Source organism: Sphaerodactylus townsendi, linkage group LG08 (assembly GCF_021028975.2).
Source record: "Sphaerodactylus townsendi isolate TG3544 linkage group LG08, MPM_Stown_v2.3, whole genome shotgun sequence".
Classification (NCBI taxonomy): Eukaryota; Metazoa; Chordata; class Lepidosauria; order Squamata; family Sphaerodactylidae; genus Sphaerodactylus; species Sphaerodactylus townsendi.
Genome location: NC_059432.1, coordinates 73,199,693 through 73,221,783, shown reverse-complemented (window position 1 = coordinate 73,221,783; position 22,091 = coordinate 73,199,693). Strand labels below are relative to the sequence as shown.

Sequence of the window (22,091 nt, the reverse complement as noted above, 5' to 3'; positions counted from 1 at the left end):
GGCGCTGCAAACAGGAGGGCGGCGATTTACTCACACACATAAGAGTTTTAGATTTACATTTTAGATTGAGGAGGGGGTGGAGGACGGCGATCCTGTCGCACACACAACTTTGTGAGGTAGGTTAGGCTGAGAGAGTATGACTAGCCCAAGATCATCCAGTGAACTTCCACGGCACAAGTTGGGATTCAAATTTGCATTTTGGATGTGGGTGGGTGAGGGCGCCGATTCTCAGCACCTGTTTTGTGTTCAAAATCATGTAGAACTAAAATGGTAAAAGTGAGTGGGGGAAGTGGGGTGATATTCAGCCAATCCGAACACAGGAAACAGGCTACCCGCACATGCATGAAAGAGACTATGGAAGAACTTGCGGTGCTTAAGCAGTGCTTATGGGAAAGCCCTGGGCTTGTGGGGGAAAAAATTTGGGGCATCCCACACCGTCCCTGACTCTAGCAAAAGAAAGAGCCGGGCAGTGAGGAACTACAAGCAGGGTGAGAAGCCCTGCAGCTGGTATGCTCCCTGGCTAAGCCACGGAGCATTTAAAAAGTGCAAAATCAGCCATGGTAAGGTGGCACAGTGTGGAGTATTTTGTGTACTTGGGAGGGGGATGAAGCGCATTTACATCTGTCCAAGTGGAGTTCATGTTCACTTTCATTTATATGTATCAAGGTGGTTTGAAAGTGTATGACTCCTCTCAGAAACAGGAACAAAGTGAGGCAGTTGCAGGGAAGAAATGAATATGTAGTATCTGGTGGGATGTTGAATGGTGTTTGAAAGGCCCTCAGGTTTTTGGCCAAGACCTGGCAGGTGGAGAAGACATGTACGCAACTACACAAAATATTCCACCCTGTGCCACAAAGAAAACATCTTATTGTGACATGCTGCTGAAGGTACCAGCTATAGATGCGAACAAAACATTAGGAGCTAAAACTACCAGACTACAGAACCCAAAAAACTCACAACAACCAGTTAATCCCAGCCATGAAAGCCTTCAACAAAACAAAAATAAAGGGCTGAAATGTTAGTTACTCAAACTTAGGGACTTGTGAACTCAAGGGAGAACTCACTACCAATTTTGCTTGCTATGGGAGAGAAATGGGGGATATAAATCCAACTCTTCTTCTTTTCTTGCTACTTCACTTGCACAGAATACTTTTATAGCACAAGCCAGGAAATAACCCTCCCAAAGCTCCCCACCCCCCACCCTTGTGTTGTTTTGGTGGGGGGAAATGACCTGGAGGAAAAGCTTCCTTCTCCCACAGTATGGGAAGGATTAAGGTACCTAGTGCTACATTCCATATCCCGTTAGCATTTTGAGGAACTTTAATGATCAAAACACAGAAGAACCTTCTCATCACTCTCCCATATCACATTAAATTTGGCTTTTAAACCTACAAATAATAACCCCTCCATATTCTACCATAAACAATAACATCTCACCAACAGTACCATCACCTGCGTAACAGAATTAAATTGTTATTTGCAATACATACTTTGCATTATTTGAAAACCACCAGTAATCTATTGGCCAAAGGAACATTGTGTGGATGATAAATGGCACAAGTTAACCTAAAACTAAACATATCTAAGGGAGCAATCCTAAATTGTTCTAATTAATAGTAAGTTCCTAATATTTTACCCTGATGGGGTCTTGGCTTAGTTGGAATTTGAGCTTCCAGATACTCAAAGGCCATACTAAGAACTTTTGACTCTAGTACATGTTATGCTCATAGTACACACTATAGAGCTTTAAAAATGGCTTAGCTGGAGAGTCTAGTATGGGCTATGTCCTGTGGGCAGATTTGGGCCAAAAGTTATGAAAGTTGCTGCTTTGATAGCACTAGGGGGCACTCAGTATCCACTAGTGAATCCCATCCCTAGTCTAAAGAGCAGTTCTGCTATGACAGTGTACATGAAAAGATTAAAGAAAATGTTAGATGTAAACCAACCCCAGCACTATCCAAGACAGCACTGTGAGAATTCAGATGGCCAAGGAAGAAGAGCAGTGTGTTAACTGGGGTAGTAGACATTTGAAATTCACAAGCTGGTCAATTCTTATTTGAAGGAGCATGATTTGCTTGGAACTGTTTGCGGCAGAATAATGAATATATTTTTTTTAGAAATTTGAGGTAGTAGAGGAAGTAAAATAGTAAAGTGAGTTATTTTTTTGCAGTTGAAGGTGTAGAACTACCTCAAGTAATTTCACAGTTGCTGCCCTGACTGGGATGGTCCAGGCTAGCCAGATCTTGTCAGAAACTAAGCAACGTTGGCTCTGATTAGTACTTGGATGAGGAATTACCACGGTTGTTATGCAGAGTAAAGCAGTGGCAAACCACTTCTGTTAGTCTATTGCCTTGAAAATCCTATTGGGTTGCAATAAGTCAATAGTGAATTGACAGCACTTTACATACACAATGAGCAGTCTAACTAATATTTGGTAAAGTACTTCAATAAGGACTATGAACAATAGTTGTAACGGAATTTTCTTACTTGTCGAATGCAGGATGCCAACTGACTGTGGAGCAGTAGATGACTGTCCTTCAAGTCAGCCACCCTATAGCTTTCCTTTTCAGGGAATGGCATTTTTGATGCTATTGCCTCAAGCTTGGGTAGTTCCCACTCACCCTGCTTCTTAGCTGTTTATTGCAGCAGTGCTCTCTGGGACACCTTTCGGGAATAATTGAGCATCTCTTCTGATAAACCTCATGCTTATTCCTGCATGGGACTGTTGGTGTGAACCAGCTAACAGGAAGCATTTGCATGGTTTTATACCAGAACTTAATTGGAGAACTGGCATTGGAGACAGAAAGGCTCATTCCGCACAGTATATTTGTAACGAGTTGCAATCTCTATAAATGAACTCGTTTTCCCTTTTTATAAATGGAAAATGAATTCATTTGTAACAATTGCAACTCATTACAAATATGCTGTGCAGAATGAGCCAAAGAGGTGTAACATTTTAATTAGCAAGCAGGTTCCAAATGCTTACATCTTTCCAAATACTGCTTTACTCAAAATGATTTTCATGTATATTGCAGGTATCACCTTTGGCTCCTTACAGAAATCTGAACCGGAGTTTAGCTGAAATGAGGGTCAGAAAATACATTATGTGATTCCAACACTGGAGGGTGCTTGATGCTCCTACAGAGGCAACTGAATTCTTAGTCATTCATGCAAGCTCAGCATGCAATCTATCAGTAGTCCAGTTCAAAATTTCTGTGATGTCAGCAGCTGAGACAGAGAGGAGCCTTGTGATACCTTAAAGGATTTTATTTGTATTTGTTGGTTAAACAAAGCTGGTTGTGCGCCATCCCCTAAAGCTCAGTTTATTTCTTGTCATCTGGTTGCAACAGCAAAATAATATTTTTTAAAAATATCTGTCTCCTATTTCCCAACTTCCATGGATTTTTGGCTCCGTTTTCCTGTGTCTCTCTCTTTTTTGCCAAGTGGGTCATTTCCCATAAAGGAGACCCATGATCCAATCAATAGTTGGATGATTAATGTGCACATCACAATTCTTTTAGTTTAAATGAACCTGTCGCCTTGGGGAGAGAGCACACAAGCCATGGATGATAAGAATCTTAGTGTTTTTGGATTCTTAAAAGCATAAGAAGAGTCCTGCGGGATCAGGCCAATGGTCCACCTAGGCTAGCATCCTGTCCCACACAATGGCCAACCAATTCCTCTGGAGGGCCAACAACAGGCTATAGAGGCTAAGGCCTTCCGTTGATGTTACCTCCTGGCATTGGTATTCAGAGGTTTATTACCTCTGAACACAGAAGTTCCCTTCAGTCACCATGATGTGTATCCAGCAACAGATCTATGTCTAATTATTTTTTAAAGCTGTCTATTCTTGTGGCCATCTTATTTCTCCCTCAGTGACCCACTCCACATTATACCACCTTAAATTCATAAAAGTAATTCAGCTGATTAATGCTATGAATGCATATTGCCTCCTTTGTTTCCTCTACAGTCTGATGATTGACCGGGGAATGGGGGCAGGGTGAGCTGACAATGGGAAATTGCTTGTTCTTGACAAAGGGGTTAAGAGCAATTCACACAATCATAGAATTTATGTTAACACTGACTGAATCCTGCATATTTTCATCCTGGGATCAAATTATGCTCATGGTCTACACAGTGAAACCCAAAGCAACTACCGGAGTCTTAATTATGTCCTGAGAATTACTGCATTAAGGCAGGGTGGCCTGGATGATCTAATAGGTCACTTTCCATCTTGGCATGTTGTGATTCTATAAAATGTAGTTCCACTTGTAGAATCATTGACTGATTTTTACAGAGAGGGAAAAAAATAAATGAAGCTGATATTAAATCTGTGGAAGGCATCCTATACTGCCTTGTAACTTTTTAATGATAAAGGTTATTGGCAGGCCTTTTAGGTCTATAGTGAGCAATCCAAGATCACACCATCTCCATTCTTGCTTCAGGGAAAGAACCAATAATCTATACTAATGATGGGTGGTGGGTGATTTGGTAAAGGGACTAAAGATTCATCCTGGCTCAAGGAAATAAAGGCAGCTTATCTTGCTTGTTACAATTCAGATAAACAGGTGGCCACATTGTTGGTCCAGTTAGCACGGCAGGGGCGTTCTGGAGGCGTTCCCAAGGGTAGAGCCAACTATAGTCAGCTTCCATCTGGGTTTTCATGTTGTGAGTCCCATAGCCAGTTCCCCGGACTTATGCAACCCCAAATCCATTTGGCCCCATGAAGGGGAGCAGTACCATCCCCAGCTGGCTCAGGCTTTGGATGGGGGTGTAAGTTGCATGTACAATGGAGCACCCTAAAGCAGGGGTCCCCAAACTACAGCCCGGGGGCCAAATGTGGCCCCCTGAAGGCATTTATCCAGCCCGCCAGGCATGGCGACAATGGCTCCATTCATGTGCAGTGGGGGCTTGAGGGAGAGGAGGAACTGGCCCCAACGGCTGTTGATTGCAGTTACATGATGGCACCCCCAAATCTCCATGAATTTTCTGACCCAGAGTTGGAAACCTTACATGTGGCAACGCCTGCTCCGCCCTTCCCTCTCAGCTACTCCATGTGTTGCTCTCAGGCTTCCTGTTCCGCCTCACTCCCATTGGCATCAGCCAGGCTGGCGAATCGCTCGCTGGCTGCTAGGGAGGAAAGAACCCAGGAAGATACCTGATCCTGGGTTAGATGGAATGCTTCATTGGGAAAGTTTTGCTTTTTTTTTTTTTTTACAGGGGAAGGTATTCCACAGCCTCCCCAACAATATTTGGAGCCCACTCTGTACTTGACATACTTTGGTCACTGTTCTAAAAACAGACCATGACAGAAAGGCTGAAAGGTGAAATCAAACATTTTACAATCATTTGTGCATAGGAATTTGTTCATAGTTTTTTTTAGTCCGGCCCTCCAACAGTCTGAGGGACAGTGAACTGGCCCCCTGTTTAAAAAGTTTGGGGACCCCTGCCCTAAAGTGACCCAGTGTCAGACTTTTACTTGTGGCTTCCTTGCCAAAAAATGCTAGCCCTGAACTGAAGCTAGTTCACACTGACCTTTATTGCTTGTACCCCATATTTTAAGTGCTGTTGATCCAATTATTTTCCAATAATTCAATCCACATGCCTCTCTTCCAAACTTTGCATCACAAGCCAAGGTGCAGCCCCCCATTACACACATCTATGGCCGAATACCCACCAAATGTTAAATACAGATACAACCAGGTTTCAAAATAAACTGCACCCTTTCATCGAGGTTTCAACCTCCACACTGCAGCATGTTTCTAGTGAAGGCATCTATGCCTATCTCGGTTTCAAAGAATGTGACAATCCCCACTTACACGCGATCGGCTTGGAGCGTCTATCCTGATTGGCTGTCATGCTGTGTAGGGGCAGGAACTTTTTTGTCACGACAGTACGTGATAACATGAGCACATAAACGCGTACATAAAAGCTCTCAGGGCTGTAGGGACTTTATATCAAATGTACATATGATAAAAAGTATGAAATTATGGTTTATTATTATCACCGTTTTGCTATGTTGTTAGCCATCTTGGACCCCATTCTGGGGGAGGGTAAGAATAAAAATCTCATAAATTAATAAATAGATGATAGAAATTTTGTGCTTGAAAAATGTATTCTAGACTTTTTCTTACCATAGTGTGTGGAAAGAATTTCATACATTTTCTCTCCCATGGAGTTGTCATTGGCTCTGTTGCAAAATCAATTACTTACACATGACTTCATGTAATTTTCACAATGAAGCTAATAGCAGTTTCCTGGTACAGTTTGAGAATGTGAAAATGGTGCAGGGTGAGAAGGCTGAAGCAATGCCCTCCCATGTGGCTCAGCTGTGAGCGGGAAAGGGCCGATTTTCTTTTGGAAGGCAGAAAACTCTTACAGACATCCGATAAGAAGTCCTCTTCTCATCCACTAACCCTCACAAGTACTTTGTAACATGTGATGTAGCTGCTTTATTGTTATCCTAAAAGGGTATTTGTCTTGTTCCTGGCTGATTTCAAATCATGCTGCTCTAGAATTGAGCTCTGGATGTAAAAGTTTACGTGCGTGCGTGCGTGCGTGCGTGCGTGCGTGCGTGTTCCAAGTGTCAAAGAAGCTACAGCTAGATGAGTCCCCACATTTCAGATCTTTGTGAAACACAAAAGAAACATCTTCTGGCATCTTACTTTTATGCAGAACACGGTTGCCAGCATCACTGATGATCTGCGGACCTTCCAGCTACGTTTTGAAGATGCAGTGGCTGCCCACCAGAAAGAGCTCAAACGCTTGAATGATCACATAAAGGAACTGGCAAGAGAAAAGGAGCTCATAGGGAGGGAGGTATGTATGACCCCACTGGCTCTGCTGTTCTTGTCATGGACTGGTTTTCTGTGGCCTAAATATCCCATTGTCAACAGGGTGATATTTGATCCAACCCATACCTTTAATGAAACCTGTTCATAAGATGCTTTGTAGTTGGAAGCACACACCCTTTTCCAAGGCAGGCAATTTTCAATAGCATAGAGAATAAGTAAGAAATATGAGGCCTTTTATTCTTAGGAATTTCAAGAATACTAAAGGATGGTGGGCAGAATGAGATCAGGTAAAATACGTTAGCAGTTGGACACATGGACAAGTGAAACTGCCTTACACTGAGTCACACCATTGGTCTGTCAAGATCTATTGGTCTATCAAGATCCTCTCCAGGATTTCAGGGAGAGGCCTTTCCCATCATCTATTGTCTGATCCTATTTACTGGAGATGCCAGAGGATTGAACTTAGGATCTTCTTTATGCAAAGCATATATGCACTATCTCTGAGCTGTAGACCCTCATCAGATTGTATGTTAGAGGTAGATGATAGGTTTCGGACTCAGATTGTAAGATGGAACCAGATTTGCCAATGATATATATACACTCTCCCTTCTAGACATTTAGTTTAGTAGTTGGGGGGAGGGGGGTTGGTAGTGTTTCAGAAAAAAAACTCTGACCAGAGACAGTGGAAGAACAAAGGAAATGAGTATGTGTGTACAACATAGAGCGCATCATACTGCTTCTGACTCTGAAAAATTATTGTGTGTATGTAGCCCAGAGTTACACAGATAAAAGTGGGCTAGTACAAAGCTTTGCTAGCCAATGTATCTCTGCGTGGGTTTGCTTCAGACTGCCTTCCCCCAACCAATCAGTGTCTTGTGTTTCCAAAGGGTCATGCTACTAGCTAAACTAGAATGAGGGATGACTATCTGTCCTGTCATGTCCCATCTTTTAAGGATCCATCTCTACATGGTAACAGTTGGGGTGGGGAAGAAAACTGCAGCTCTGAAATACATACCCAGGTGGTAACCCTCACCCACTGCCCGAAGCTTCCAGGAGTCTGGGTCTCTACAAACACCGAAACAGCAGAACAAGGGAATGACCCCAGCCTAAAAAGAATGGGGTGGAGTGAGGGGGGGAATAGAAAATTAAAGGACATAAAAGAGGAAGAGAGAGTAATTTAACATGACAGGCTGTTTATTTTGGCAAAAAAAATGGTCTCCTTTCAACAGATTTCAAAGTCCAGGCCCAGGAGGGACCACACAAGCAAGCCGAAGGGGGCTGTTCCAGAGAGTAGGAAGGGCAAAAGGAATGGAGATGGGGTGAAGAGGGGTACATATATTAGAGGATTGGCATGGTACGAGCAGAGAAAGACTAACTCAGCATGGGAAGGAAGTGTGGAGACAACAGCAGGAGAGAGAGGGGGGAATGGGAGAGGACAGTTGTGGGACTAATATAACAAGCTGAGGGCAAAGAAACACAGAGCAAAATCCTCACCGGCGCCAGCATTGACCTACTTATCGCCATGGGAACCATAACATTTTCACAGCCTTTTAACTTGAGGAAGTAAGACTCATAGAGCAGCCCTGCCTTCCCAAACGTGCAAGCATGCTCACAGACTTTCATGTAACTGCATTCATGTTCACAACACATTCACGTTCAAACAAGACACATCGCTCACTCTTTGCTCTCTTCTGTTCCTCACACGCACACACACACACGCACACACACACACACAAATAAATGCATTCTCCCTCTTGGGCATGCAAGCTGTAGAGCAGAACTTACACACATCCCCATACACACAAACTTGAATGTCCGTGAATGCAGGATGCATGTTCTGCAGAAACCATTGCATGCATTTGCAGGCACTCCTATGTGTGCTGTCACATCTGTATGCTTCAAATAATTCAGTGGAGAGTCATATATTTTTTTCTCTCCTTCTCACGCACACACGCTGTAGTATCTTCTTTCTCTCCCACCCTGAAATACCCTCTTCCATGTGTCCAGGACTCAGCTGGAGTCTTGGCAGCCCAGGCGTGATTTCAAAAGAGGCTGTTTATAAAAAGTTTTAGTCAAGAAATAATTATAATAATCACATTAAGAGCTTTGTTGCAGTGTTCCTGTAAATGAGGGAAGCTGCCCGTGCTGGGGGAGAGGGACAGGAAGGAGGGTGAGAGTATGTGTGAGAGAGTGGGGAGGGGGTGTTTGTGCGCAGTGTTTTCTTTTGAATCCCACCCCCCCTTCCTAACTTCCCCCCTTATCCTGGGGAATAAAAACAGTTTATTTTATGATGGATCGTCCCTCTCTTTGGTCATTGACCTTTCTTAGTGAATTCCTGCTGAGCTCAGCAGAAAGTACTGAGTGCATTTGTGGATCCCATATGTGGGTGGGGGCTGGGAGAGAAGGGGGCTCACCCTAATCCTTCTCAAAAACAGAACAACAATAACACTGAGCTGGGTGGAATGAACCAGACCAACAGGGAGGATCTGGACAATGTTAGAGCTTTTCTAAGTAAAGAGTTAGTAGGAAAGAAAACAGGAAAGGAAGAAAAGAAACAGTGATTTGGGGTTCATATAGAATGTGCCTACCCATATCCTGACCCAGTTCTGTAACAGACAGGGCACAGTGCAAACAGTACAGTGGACTTGGATTTTTTTCAGAGAAGTGAAATTAAAAAACCCTTGAGCCTTATTTCCTTCTGCAAATAAGACCCTGCAGTGACACTGAACTAGCACAGGAAATAGCTGTATTATCCTCAGGAGTCCTCTCTGCAGTCTCGGGGATATAGTACATTGTGCTGGGATGCAGGCGTTTTGGCCTTGGCTGGCATTGACCAGGGCATGTTATGTACTATGTCCGTGGGCAAGTCATTGTTCATCGCTGGGGCTTTCACTTTTATTCAGACTTCATGCTTTTGGGGATCTGACCATCTACTCTTTTAATGGCTGTCATTTCTCTCATCCTGTGGTTGCTAAGGGGAATTCTTCCATTCTGACTCTACATTAAACTGCAAATTAGCTGAAAAATTTGATTTCCATTGTTCACAGTACCCTTCAGTTATTTACAATTTTGGCACTCTTATCTTGTGTACTAGGGAAGCTTGATTCTCTCAATACATATATTCACCATTTTATTGAATGAAAAGATTACATGTATTTTCCAGAGTTGGCAAATACAGTCAGAAACCCACAGTTTGAGGATAGTTGGAAGATACATAAATTGCCCAAGTCATGCAAAATGACGAACATGTGAATTGGAGGACTGTGCTGACAAAAAAAAATTATTCACATTATCCAGGCAGCACAATTTTTTTAAAAAGGATTCTGTTTTTAGGATCTGCCATCTTGAATCTCAATTCAGTCAAATTGGCTTGCCTGTGAGTAAGTAGGTTTGGCATGTGCTGCATGTTAAAAGTTCCAGACTCAGAAGAGTGTATATTTTTTTTTTATCTTTAAAGGCAGAACAGTTGAGGACACAACTGCGGTTGGCAGATGATACCCATGCAGGAGTTCGTAAAGAAGTGGCTGAACTTCACTGCAGATTGCAGGAGACTGAAGAGATCCGTGACCATCAACAGAACAAGATTCTGGAAATCCAAAGGGCCCTGGCAGATGAGAGCAGGGAGAAGGAAGCACTACAAAAGTCCAACTCCGAACTCAGAGCAGCCATCAAGAAAGCAGAGAATGAGAGGCTCAGGTAATTAGGTGGGGAGTTAGGACAAGCTGGTAGGACAAGCAGGTTGCAGCCATAAATGTGTCCACTGCACTATACTTTGAGAGAAGCCAACAATAATAGCAGCACATGCATCCACTTTAGTCTGCAGATTTCAAAGGATGAGAAGGAGCAGAAGGCTGCCATCCTGGAAGAAGCAAAAGCAGCAATTGAGAGAGAGTTGGAAGAGCTCCGAGCAAATCTGCGGGAAGTGGACAAGTCTCTCATGGAAGCTCGAAGGGAACTACAGGAGCTGCGCAGACAGGTCTGTGCATCCCACATTTTTGGTAATGTGAGGATGTAATAGTTGCAGTCAAAATTCTATTTGAGCAGAGGACATCTGAGATAACTAGACATGCAGTCCACAAGTCAGCAGCAGCTGATGTCTCTATGTGCCTCAGCAGAGTGAACTGTGACAGAAGCAGCATCACTGTGCCAAATATCATTGTTGCTTCTTTGATGGATCCCTGAAAACCTCTTTGATAACTCCCTGAATCCTTGATCCTCCATGATAAATCCTGATTTTAACATCTAAGCACCATCTTTCCTGTCCTTGATTGTATATCTTATCTATATACAACAATTCTTCAATTATTATAGTTCTCCATGGCTGATTTTGCACTTTCAAAATTCCCCGTGGTATACCTGGGAGCGTACCTGCTGCGGGGCTTCTCACCCTGCTCATAGCTCCCCACAACTCCCCAGCTCTTCCTTCACTCCAGCCAGGGATGCTGTGGGAAACCCCAAGAGATTCCCCACAAGCCTGAGGCTTTCCCTTAAGCATGACGGAAAGCATGTGCCGGCAGCTTCCTGCATTCTGATTAGCTGAATCTTGCTCCATTTCCTGCCTTCTAATTGGCCGAATCTTGTCCCATCCCCCCCCCCCAAACTCACTAGCAGTATTTTATTTTATTGTTAAAACTTTTTTATTTTTAAAACCTTGTGATTCTCTCGCATATGCGAGGAGTTTGCTGGCAGGGAAACTGGTGATTCTTCCCCCTTGCAGACTGCTCGGGCATGCAGGAGAACCGCCGGCCAGCTTCCCCCCCACCCCTTAAACTTCTTGCCATTTACACCCCTGCAAACTCCTCTTGTGTACTAGGGGGGGCAAAGGGGGGCACTGATTGATGGGGTGGCCCAGAGTGGCGAGAAAGGAAAAGTGGGCCCGATTCTGCTGCTGAGGAGTTCTGCACTCTGACAGAAACCACTGGTGCAACAAAGGGACTTTTCAAAAGGGTCTCAACCTTTGCAATTCAGGAAATTCGTGGAGCAAAGCCGGCAAAAACATGACAGACATGCTGCAGGGCCAGGGGCTGTGCAGAAGTCCTGACTGCATTGGGGCATTCCCTGTGCCAACAGGAGGGCAATTTCAGTGTGCAAAATCAGCCCATCTGAATCTTTCTCAGATCTGGTACCCTCAATAAATTATAGTTCGCCAAAATAGCATGTCTGTTTATATTTTCAGTGAATGTGTAGAGACCAGATCTTACTGCAAATTCGGGGGGGGGGGGCTTATCTAAGGATAAGGAGATGGTCAGTCAATCATGGAACATTTTTTTTAATGGGACAAACTCAGCAAATACTTGGTCTACCTATTGCACTCTTTTTGCAGAAGAAAAGACCCCATGTATGACTCCTGAATACTGACCAGTGCCTTGTTTTCCTCCCATTTTGCAGATAAGGACCCAAGAAAGTGAGAACAGCAAGCAAGCCCAAGAAGTCATTCAACTGCAGCACCGATTGCTGCAAGAAGAACAGCAATCGCAGCAGAGCAGCAAAGAGGCTGCAGAACTGAAGCAGAAGATAAATGACCTAGAGACTAGCCGTGAATCTGCTAACAAGGAGGTAGTGTTGGGGAAGAAGAACAGAGTCATCTGGGAGATTTGAGAAGGCAACAGACACAGTATTGAAGGAATCTGTGTACATGAAGAAGCAGATTCTGTTTCTTTTATTTTCCAACATTTATGAAATAGCAACAATGTGTTGGGTGCCATTTGAGAACATAGCAGGCACCTTTGTTTATGCAGGACATATAGGAGCTAGGGGTGTGCACCTCCCCAAAATAAGTCAGTATTTTAAAATTTGGTTATATTAGATCCTGATATTTTTGGTGTTTCTGAAAAAAGCTGAATTCCCATATCAGTATGGGGATTTTTTTCCAAAAATTGGTAGAGTAACCAAATTTACTGCATAGCTGCTGATAACTCTCCTTAGAAGAACCTTCAAGTTTAGTAAATATTAGGATAGGGAATGCAATTTTATCAGCCCCCAAAGAACTGCCCCATTCCTTCCTTCTTTTCAATAGAGGAAAATGGGGGCCAATAAAATTGGGGCCTGGTTGTGGCCCAATCTTTACCAAACTCAGTTGTTCTTATGAGAAGCATCACTAGCAGCTGTGTTGCAATTTTGGTGCCTCGACCTTAGCCCCCAGATGCCCAAAAAGATTCCTTATAGGCTTCAAAGGAGATATTTAAAATGCCTATGGGAAATCCCTAAAAGCTGAACAAGCTGTTTTTGTCAGTTTTCAAATTCAGCTTTTTCAGCTGCTGTTAAAAAGAGTCAGGTTTTTTTCCCACTGAAAAAGTTGAATGCGCACCTCTAGTAGGAGTATGAATCCTCACTTAAATGGCTGCCTGTATGGGTCACGTATGTGCAGATAGCAGAGCATGAATATTTGAGAAATTTAAGACTGAGCAGAGGAAGTGCCTCTAGATCGCCATACATATATGCTAAGCAGAGCAACACCCTTCTAAACGTACTGACTTTAGCAGACTTAGAAGAGTCTGTACTTTGGATTGCATTGTTAGACCATGAACATGTAGGCAGGTCTTCACAGATGTTTGGCTAACTGAGCAACAGGAATAGGTGAATGGATATAAATCCAACACAAGTATAGGTAGGGTTGTCTATGCACTTACATGTACTGCTGCTGCGTAAAATCCCTATATCCGTTCCCCTGGGCCATAACCTGAAGAACTTATTCTCTTACAGATGTTAAGTTTGCAGAAAAGATTGTCTGCCACAGAGGCAGAGGCTCGACGCCAAGAACAGGATCTCACACGAAGCCTTGCAGAGAGTCATAGCAGAGAGAAGAATCTGAAAGAGGATCTTCATAGCCTGGAAATGAAGCTGCAGGAGTCTCACCGGACAGGCGAAAGCCTCCAGATGCGCCTCAGCACCTGTGAGGGACGCACCCATGGCTTAGACATAGAGCTAGCCAAATCAGAGGCAGCAAAGAGGGAGGCTGAGCTGAAGCTGGTGGCATTGCACTCAACTCTACGCCGCACACTTGGCCTTGGCAGTCGGAGTCCATCACCCCAACGATCCAGCTCCCCAGTCAAAGGTCAGAATGCTCCTCACTATGCTGTTTCCCATGTGCTTGAGCACAAAACTTCAGCAAAGGAAAAAGATAATGAAAAATAGTCATCTTTGGATTTGGAAAGGGAAACATGCCTCATAGACAGGACATCAGTGTATATCTGTAATGGGGTGCAAAGGGAACTCTGGGGACCAAGACAGAGGAAGGAGATAAGAAATTTTCAGAAGTTAAAGTAGGTTGTCGCTACTTAAGTACCTTAGAAAATTGGCTAGGGTTGGCCATAGCTCAGTAGAGTTTGGATTTATACCCCACCTTTCTCTCCTGTAAACAGGCTCAAAGAGGCTTACAAACTCCTTTCCCTTCCTGTCTCCACAATGAACATCTTGTGATGTAGGTGGGGCTGAGAGAGTTCTGAACAAACTTTGACTATCAAAAAGTCTCCCAGTAGGAATGTAGAAGTGGGGAAACAAATCTGGTTCACCAGATAAGAATCTGCTACTCAAGTGGAAGAGTGGGGAATCAAACCTGGTGCTGCATATTAGAGTCCACGTGCTCTTAACCATGCTGGCTCTCCAGCCACCAGGTCTTTCCCTAGTTTCTTCAATTCAAGTTTCCAGTAGCAAGACTGCAGAAGGCCACTACCTCTGGAAAACTGCTGCCAGATAACATGGACAGTACTAATCTAGAGGGATCTCTGGTCTGACTTTGCATAATGCAACTTCATATGTCCACTGCTGTCCTCAGCATCCCATGTAGGGTGCATACAGAAGGCCAAATTCTGGCTGAATCTGTGTTGTGGTCGCACATGCCTTGTGGTTGCACTAGTGAAGTCCCTGCCTCCTAACCCTAAACTCCAGTTCATTCTTCCAGTTTGGCTCCTGAGACTTCACCAGCTACTGTCCACATATATTCAAGACATGTAACATTTTGAATAGTGCTTCTAGTACTCTTTTGTCTATATATATACTATGGTAACAGTACCTTGAAACGGATGTACCTTGATCTTGTACTACTGACTGTAAATAAAATGACTTGACTATATTCAAGACTATCTTTGTAAGTGAAGGTCTACTGTAGAAAGTTAAGGCAAAGATTCTCAGAATTATGTATTGTCATGCTTGGCACTAAATCCATTTCATATATAGTCACAGAATGTCCATAGTATTGCTGTTCTGCTGCTATTATGCATTCATTTGGTCCTTCGTTTGGGCTTAAAAATAGAGATGTTGTATTTTCACAGGAACCAGTGGCCGACAGACACCTGCCTCCCACACTGGCTCTCCTGAAAGGAGCCGCTCACGTTCCCCATTTAAGCAGTCGTCTCCTCTCAGAGGGGAGCATAGCACAAGTGAAATTGACCCAGAAGTGGTCCGAGATACTTTGAGGGGCTTTCTTCAAGAGCTGCGAGACACTCAGAAAGAAAGGGTAACAGAACTTTTTTTGGCTCTTTCTATTGTGTATTCATGTTGGCGCTAGAGTAATTAAAACATCAAAGGTGCAGAGTCTGATTAAAGTATAGATACAGCTTGATTGAGGTACAACTATACTTGATAGTGAAGAGGAGAGACAGGCCCTTTCCCCACTTACCGTTTGCTGCGTGCTACTCTCCCCAAATAGCGCGGGGTCCAGTGGCGCTCCCCACGAGTCCGGGCAGTGACAACGCAGCCGCCCCGACTCTGCCGCTCTCACGTCCCCTCAGCGCGCGTCATTTCTGGTGCTGAAGAAACGGCACCTTCTGACTCGCGGGGCAGTGGGGAACACGACCCCACGGCAGAAATCACTCGCACTGAGAGTAGCGCGCCGCAAACGGTAAGTGGGGAAAGGGCCACAGTGCTCTAACTACATCAATATGCAGCAGTTTCCCCATTCAGATTGCAGCTCCAGAAGTTATATTGTTAAAAGAAATGAACAGTTGGTTGCAGAGATCACAGAATTAAATGTACTGCATAATTCTATCCTGAGGCCTATTCATATTTAAAGGATTTAGGGCACAATTAGACATGTAATAGTATATCTCCGATTGTAGTTCCCAACATTTTATTGAAAGGCAGTTGCAGTCAGTCACAGTTTGGATTGAGGCCACAACCCTAGGATGTGGTAGCATTAACTCTTTCAATCAGGGTCACTTTTGTGATAGACCTCACCATGGGTGTTCCCCATCCCACTTTGCTGTTTCTTTGCCTTGGCATGGCAAAGAAACAGGGTGGCTTCAGAAAGTCATTTACTTAAAACACAGCCTGTTCTGTCCTTCTCTGCACACGTTCAAGCACATCTGAGGCTTGTATTTCCAGGCACTTCATTTAAGATAACATGCCATGCTGCTTTTTCAGTGCCATGTTAGCTTTAAGGGTGTTACCACAAACTATCAAAATTTCTGGATGTGTGCTTGGATGTCTGGGGAGTTCTATGTGTACAAAATCTATCTTCTCTTGATTTTATTCAGTGGCTTTTAAATGGTTATAGGGAATAAGTTGGCCCTGCCATGTTGGATCCCAAAGGCAATGCTCCAGTTAATTCTACCTTCAGGAAAAGGGATTAATTTTATGCCACATAACAGAGCAGAAACTTGGCAGAATTATATGCAACATGTAAAAGAATTAGCATATATATTACCATGGTGCAAGTTGTGAAATATGTGACACTGAATATACAGGCTTTAAAAAGACAGATGTACTTAAAAGCACATTGGTGTGGGTGTAATTATGGGCAGAAAATTGAATTGAAGTCCAGAAGATTTGCATTCATGTCCTACCTCAGTTTGCATACATTATGAAAGTTTGGGCAAACAGCCCCACAGTTATCTGTCAAATAGGTACATTTCTCCCTGTTTGCAAGAAAATGATAAAAATGATATAGGGCTCTAGTTTGGAAAGATTGCAGTAGAAATGGTCAACAAAATAACTGGATGGTGACTATGAACTCTGATTTTTGTGGATTGTTCCCAACCTCTTCTTGTGCCCTGCTCTCCATGCCGCTAGTATTTTGATTTAAAGGTCCCAAGCTTTCTTCCCCAGTGCTCATGCTGACTTTCTAACAAAACAAAAAAATGAGGGGGAGGGGAAAAATCCAAACTTCTGCAAAGATTTTTGCAGCCTGACCAAAGCATGCAAATTAAGTAAATATGTGCAAAGATATCAGATTTATGAAAGGTACAGAATTTCTTAGCATAGACCTTTAGACTTTACGAATGCATAAGGTTCTCAAGGAATGCATCTATGCTTCTCTGAGTATAAGCCAAAAGAAGGGTACCAAGTAGACTCAGCACAAAACCCCTAATATGCTGAGGTTCTTTCAGGGATCTAGTACATGTACCTGGCACTACAGCCCATCTGGCTATCCCAGCACTGCTCTGCTGGGCCACATGAGCCAACCTAGCTCAGCTTGACCCCAAGTTGACTTCCAAGACACATGTTTAGAAATATCCAAGGGCAGTTCAGCCTTTCTCTGTCATGTGCTATTTATTGCTCAAAAGCATGCCTCTTATAAAAATGCATAAATATTTATACTGTACCAGAATAATTTAAAAAACATGGGTTGTCATAATAATTGTAGCACCAGATCATCCAACAGCCTTTCTGACAAATGAAGAAATCAGTTAATTCCTTCTGGGCTGTATAAAATCTAAGGCATTCCTTCCTCTCTGCCTTGTTGATTGTTGGCTTGCAGTAACCAAAACAGCTACAGTCAACAGCATCATTGGGTTAACACTCTTGTAACTTCATCAATGCTAAATCTCACTGAGTGCAATAAACCTTACTCCTAAGTAAATGTGCACGGGTATTGCAGTCCCCACTAGTGAGAAAAGTAGGATATAAATAAAAAATAACACTGAAATGAAGAAAATGCATTGGAAGTGTCTCAACTCAAGGAAAACCTTAAATTGATAAAACGAAAGGTTCAAGTTTGCCATTAGGTGTTATTTTCTGTTGCAAAACATTGCATACTAGTCCCAGATGATATGTGGATTGGTTGGCTAGTTTGTTGGACAGTAAAAATACTGCTGTCTGCTCATTTTCAAACGCATTTTTCCTCATTCACATGTTTGAAGACAGTTTCCTGACATTTGAAATGGGTTCAGAAGCAGCGTAAACCACCAATTCAGCAAATTCTAGTAATAGGCTGTCCAGTGAGTAGGAATATTGTTTAAATTAAGATGAAGTACACAGAAATCCACAAAGTGGTGTATTTCTATGTACAACCAGATAAACACAGTAATATTATGTAAGTATTTCTGAAAATGTATCCATTTCTACCACAATAAACAGTTCAATAGTGGGTTTTCAGTATAATCTACCAAAATTGGCTTTGTCAGATAAGGAAAAAAAAACTTTTGGTTGAATTTTACATAACCTCCCTGGAGACTAAAATTTGTAGTAAGACCTTGCTCAGAGGCTGTTCATTTTCTGAGTCTAGATTCCTTGGCACAAGGGACAGGGCCTCCTCGATGTGGCATTCCTATATGGATCCTACCCCAGAGAAATTCATCAGGAAAGCTCTTGCTCATTTTCTTTTAAAAACTTGGCAGATATTTGGGCACATAGATTGATTTTTATTACCTGCCATGTTTTTAAAGTAATATTATACTTAGTTATTGATTTCAGTTTTAAAATAATGGGTTATATTCTTGTTAGATTTACATCTGACAATGTTATAAGTTGTCCTGAGCCGAGTGACAGGCTAGAAATTGCAAAATAATTTTTAAAAAGTGATTACCTATAGTACCTTACTCCTGATTGTCTTTCTCCATCTTGCTTGTTCACAAGCTATGAATACTAAGAGTATGGTTCTCTCTCTCTCTCTCTCTCTCTCTCTCTCTCTCTCTCTCTCTCTCTCTCTCTCTCTCCCCTCCCCCAGGATGACCTGAGGATTCAGGTGATGAATATGAGCCGTCAGATAAATGAAATGGAGTCCGACCAAGACCAAACAAAGAATCGTGTTTTGCAGCTTCAGAAATTCTTAGCAGACTGTGAAGAAGGCACGTTCTATTTTTTCCCCTTGATTCATCCTTTTCTCCACCTCTTTGGGGATCAAGGGACACTTTCCTTCCTTCTTGTGTGAATGTGGCCTTCTTGCTTGCTGATCAGTGAAAGATTTATAGTGGTGATCTCTATGTTGTGTGTAATGAAGTCCCAGCTCGGTTTTAAGTGAAAAGCAGCTATCAGAGGCTGTCAACTTGAGCAGAGGAGCTGCTGGATCAGAATAAGGATGCTGAAGTCTTCCATGTTTTACTGTTCAAAATCACTCTCTCCCAAGCTGCTTTTCCACTAATGGATCTCCTTAGGGAGAGGAACGGCTTTGGAAAGGCCATTTTAGGTGGACTAATAGCTCGAAGAAAATTCCTTCTGCTTCTTGGCTCAAAATGGCAGCACTTCAAGGCTTAATTAAAATAAAAGCTAGGATTTCCTTACCAGCTAGTTCAGATAATAAGTGCTCTGCCCCTGTGAAATTAAGGAGTTGGTGTGGGCCCATCTTACTTTGAGAATAATATCATTGGAATACTATCACTAAAAATGTGTGTGAAATGACAGGGGATGGGGAAAACATCCATACTGCGTAAACTTACGACTTAGACCTGGCAAGGACAAGGTAAACATACAAAGAGAAATACTGGGACCTAGAATGTCCCTTCCATCTCAATAGTCATTCCCACCAAACTAAACTGTTTGGGGACCTGGAGAGTAAAATTCATTTAAATGAGAAATGAGAAACCCAAAGTGTTGGACTAGAATTGAAGAGACCCACATTTTAATCACTGGTCTACCATGGAAGTTTAATAGGTTCTTTAATTTTTTAATATAGAAACTGCCACAGGGGCTTCTCATTGAAAAGTGTAGTAGAAAGATTTTTTTAAAAAAAACACGCATTGCAGTTATATGCTTATCTGATGCTGGGAGAGTATTTTTAGGCACTGGACAAAATTTAGGAGAAGTCCAGTCTCTTATAATCTAAGATAAAAGAGTAGGATGATTTGACATACCTCTCCCCTGAGACAGAGAGCACAGAGAAAGGGGCAGAGTCTTAACTTAACAGCAAGCTCTATCAGAGTCACTTCTAAGAAGGAGATGAAATATGGGGGTCAGGCTTGCTTGACTTCCCCCTTTGAGTCTTGTTGCAGTGGCACAGCTAAGATTTTGGTTCCCAAATTTTGGGGATTCCTCCTACACCCATAGCCATTTTATTGCATATGTACATATGAAATATTAGTATAAGGTCACTCCACCATCTTCCAGTTCACCACTGAAGAGTTACACAAGAGTTACACAAAAAAGGAAACAACTACAAAAATACAACCATTAATTCAATGTGTTAAGTTAGAGATTTGTTTTGAGAGAGGCAGGATACCAAGTTTTCTTCCAGGTGGGTTGGTAGGAATTGGTTTCACAGATTTACAGTAAAGCAAGTTACAGAGAGAGAGAGAAAGAGTGTGTGTGTGTGTGTGTGTGTGTGTTTGCCATTGCTTTCCTCTGCATAGCAACACTGGTATTCCTTGGACATCTCCCATCCAAATACCAACTAGGACCAACCTTGCTTAGCTTCTGAGATCAATCAAGAACAGGCTAGCCTGGGTCATCCAGGTCAGTTATAATAAATGTTCTTAAAACCTTTAGAGAAAATCTTAAAGAGGTAGGTAGTTCTGAACTAATAACAATCAATTTTTGATGAAATCTTAATCAGAACCATTTTACAGTACCATCCTAAGCAGAGTTACACCATTCTAAGTCCATTGAAGCTAATGGGTATAAGGATGTAACTTACAGCCCAATTGGGGGTGGGGAGAGAGTTGTGGAGGCAGCTGGGCCCTGTGCTGTCATATTTGCCCTCCCTGCCACCAAAAAGCCCTCTATGATGGCCAGATGTGGCACAGAGCACTGCCAGTGTTAGCAGGGGCATTCTGGAGGCATGACCTGGGGTGGAGTCAACCTTAGTTGGCTTTTATCCCAGTTTTGCCTCCCAGGACACCAATGCCTAAGGCTTGGACTTGGTGGCATAAGCCCATTGAGCTCAATGGAGGGGGGTTTTGGTAGTAGGGAGGGTTCTTTTATTTTTTACTTCCCCATACTGTCAAAAAGCCCTTTTGTAGGTGACAGGGTGGCCCATCCCTGGTCGCTTCAGGGGCTGTGATTGGGCTGTTAGTCACATAAAATAGAAATCTAATTCCCTTTATATTCCCTTTATATGTGAGAAGGTCTGAAAGAGAGGCTTGAAGAATATAGACTAGCTGTTTTCCCCATTTCAAGTGCTGCCTGGCATAGCTCTTTCCTTCCTAATATGATAATACATTAATGGGACTTCATGTGTGAGCTAAAGCTGTCATTGCGTCTGAGGGTGGGAACCTCCTGGGTGGACCCTCTCCCAATAACCACACAACACTTCTGCTGGGATAAATCAATTGGCCACAGCCATTTTATTAAACAAAATGGAAGTGTGAGGCCTAGCATGGGTGATCTGATTGTGTCTGCATCATGGCGAAGCTCCCGCGGGCAGATGCTCCGCACTGGAGCTCCGCTCCGCTGAGGGGCTCTGCTGGGCGGACGCTCTGGCAAGAGGTGTTCCCCCTTTTGCCCTGTTCAGCAGGTCAGTTGCCTCTTGCCACCGTCGGCCACTCGAAAGGGGTGGGGAAGAGATAGCTCCCTAGCACCCTTCCCCTGACCCTTCCAAATCAATACCCATGCGCTAACCGCCGCTGGCTATGACAAGAGAACATGCATTCACAAAACTGGTAAAGATAGGGAGAGGTGGGCGGGCAAATCATCAGCCGGCTGAAGCACATGGCCGGCACAAAGGAGGGCTTGGTCCTTTAAAGGCCAGCCCTCCCACTGTCAGTGACATGGCCAGGGCTCTACTTCCGCTCTTACCTGGGCAGTTGCAGCCAGCTCAGCTCCACCTATCCACCCCGTGGCAATTCATAGCTGTCTTTACCGGAACATGGATTCAGGTTGGAAGAAGATACAGCAATACTATTATTAAGAACAATGTATGAATAAATCCTTCTTCTGCACAAAATCCTATCTGCAATGACTTTTCCTTTTAAAGAAAAAAACAGACTTTTATTTCACCTCCAGGCAAACGGGGAACAGATGGACGTCTGAGTAGTGCACAGGCAGCACTGATGCTACAAGAGGAGTCCATTAGGGTGGCAGAAAGGGAGCGGCAAGCATGTGCAGAGCAGGTGGTCAACTTAGAGCGCAACTTGCACATTTGTCTGGCAAAAAATAGGGATCTGCAGGTGAGTGTGAGCTTTTTTTCAAGGAGAGAAGAGCCATCTA

The 22,091-nt window shown here is 43.2% G+C and overlaps 1 protein-coding gene across 2 annotated transcripts in view; it reads left to right on the top strand.

Annotated features, from left to right (window-relative positions):
* CROCC2 (ciliary rootlet coiled-coil, rootletin family member 2) overlaps positions 1-22,091 on the top strand; it is a 95,988-nt gene that overhangs the window by 58,615 nt on the left and 15,282 nt on the right. For both annotated transcript variants that reach the window (XM_048507050.1, XM_048507049.1), the window contains 8 exons: positions 6,676-6,819; positions 10,252-10,490; positions 10,611-10,770; positions 12,183-12,350; positions 13,497-13,848; positions 15,065-15,249; positions 18,679-18,799; positions 21,888-22,051. In XM_048507050.1, coding sequence (XP_048363007.1) covers positions 6,676-6,819; positions 10,252-10,490; positions 10,611-10,770; positions 12,183-12,350; positions 13,497-13,848; positions 15,065-15,249; positions 18,679-18,799; positions 21,888-22,051 — 1,533 coding nt within the window. The remainder of the gene's footprint in view (positions 1-6,675; positions 6,820-10,251; positions 10,491-10,610; positions 10,771-12,182; positions 12,351-13,496; positions 13,849-15,064; positions 15,250-18,678; positions 18,800-21,887; positions 22,052-22,091) is intronic.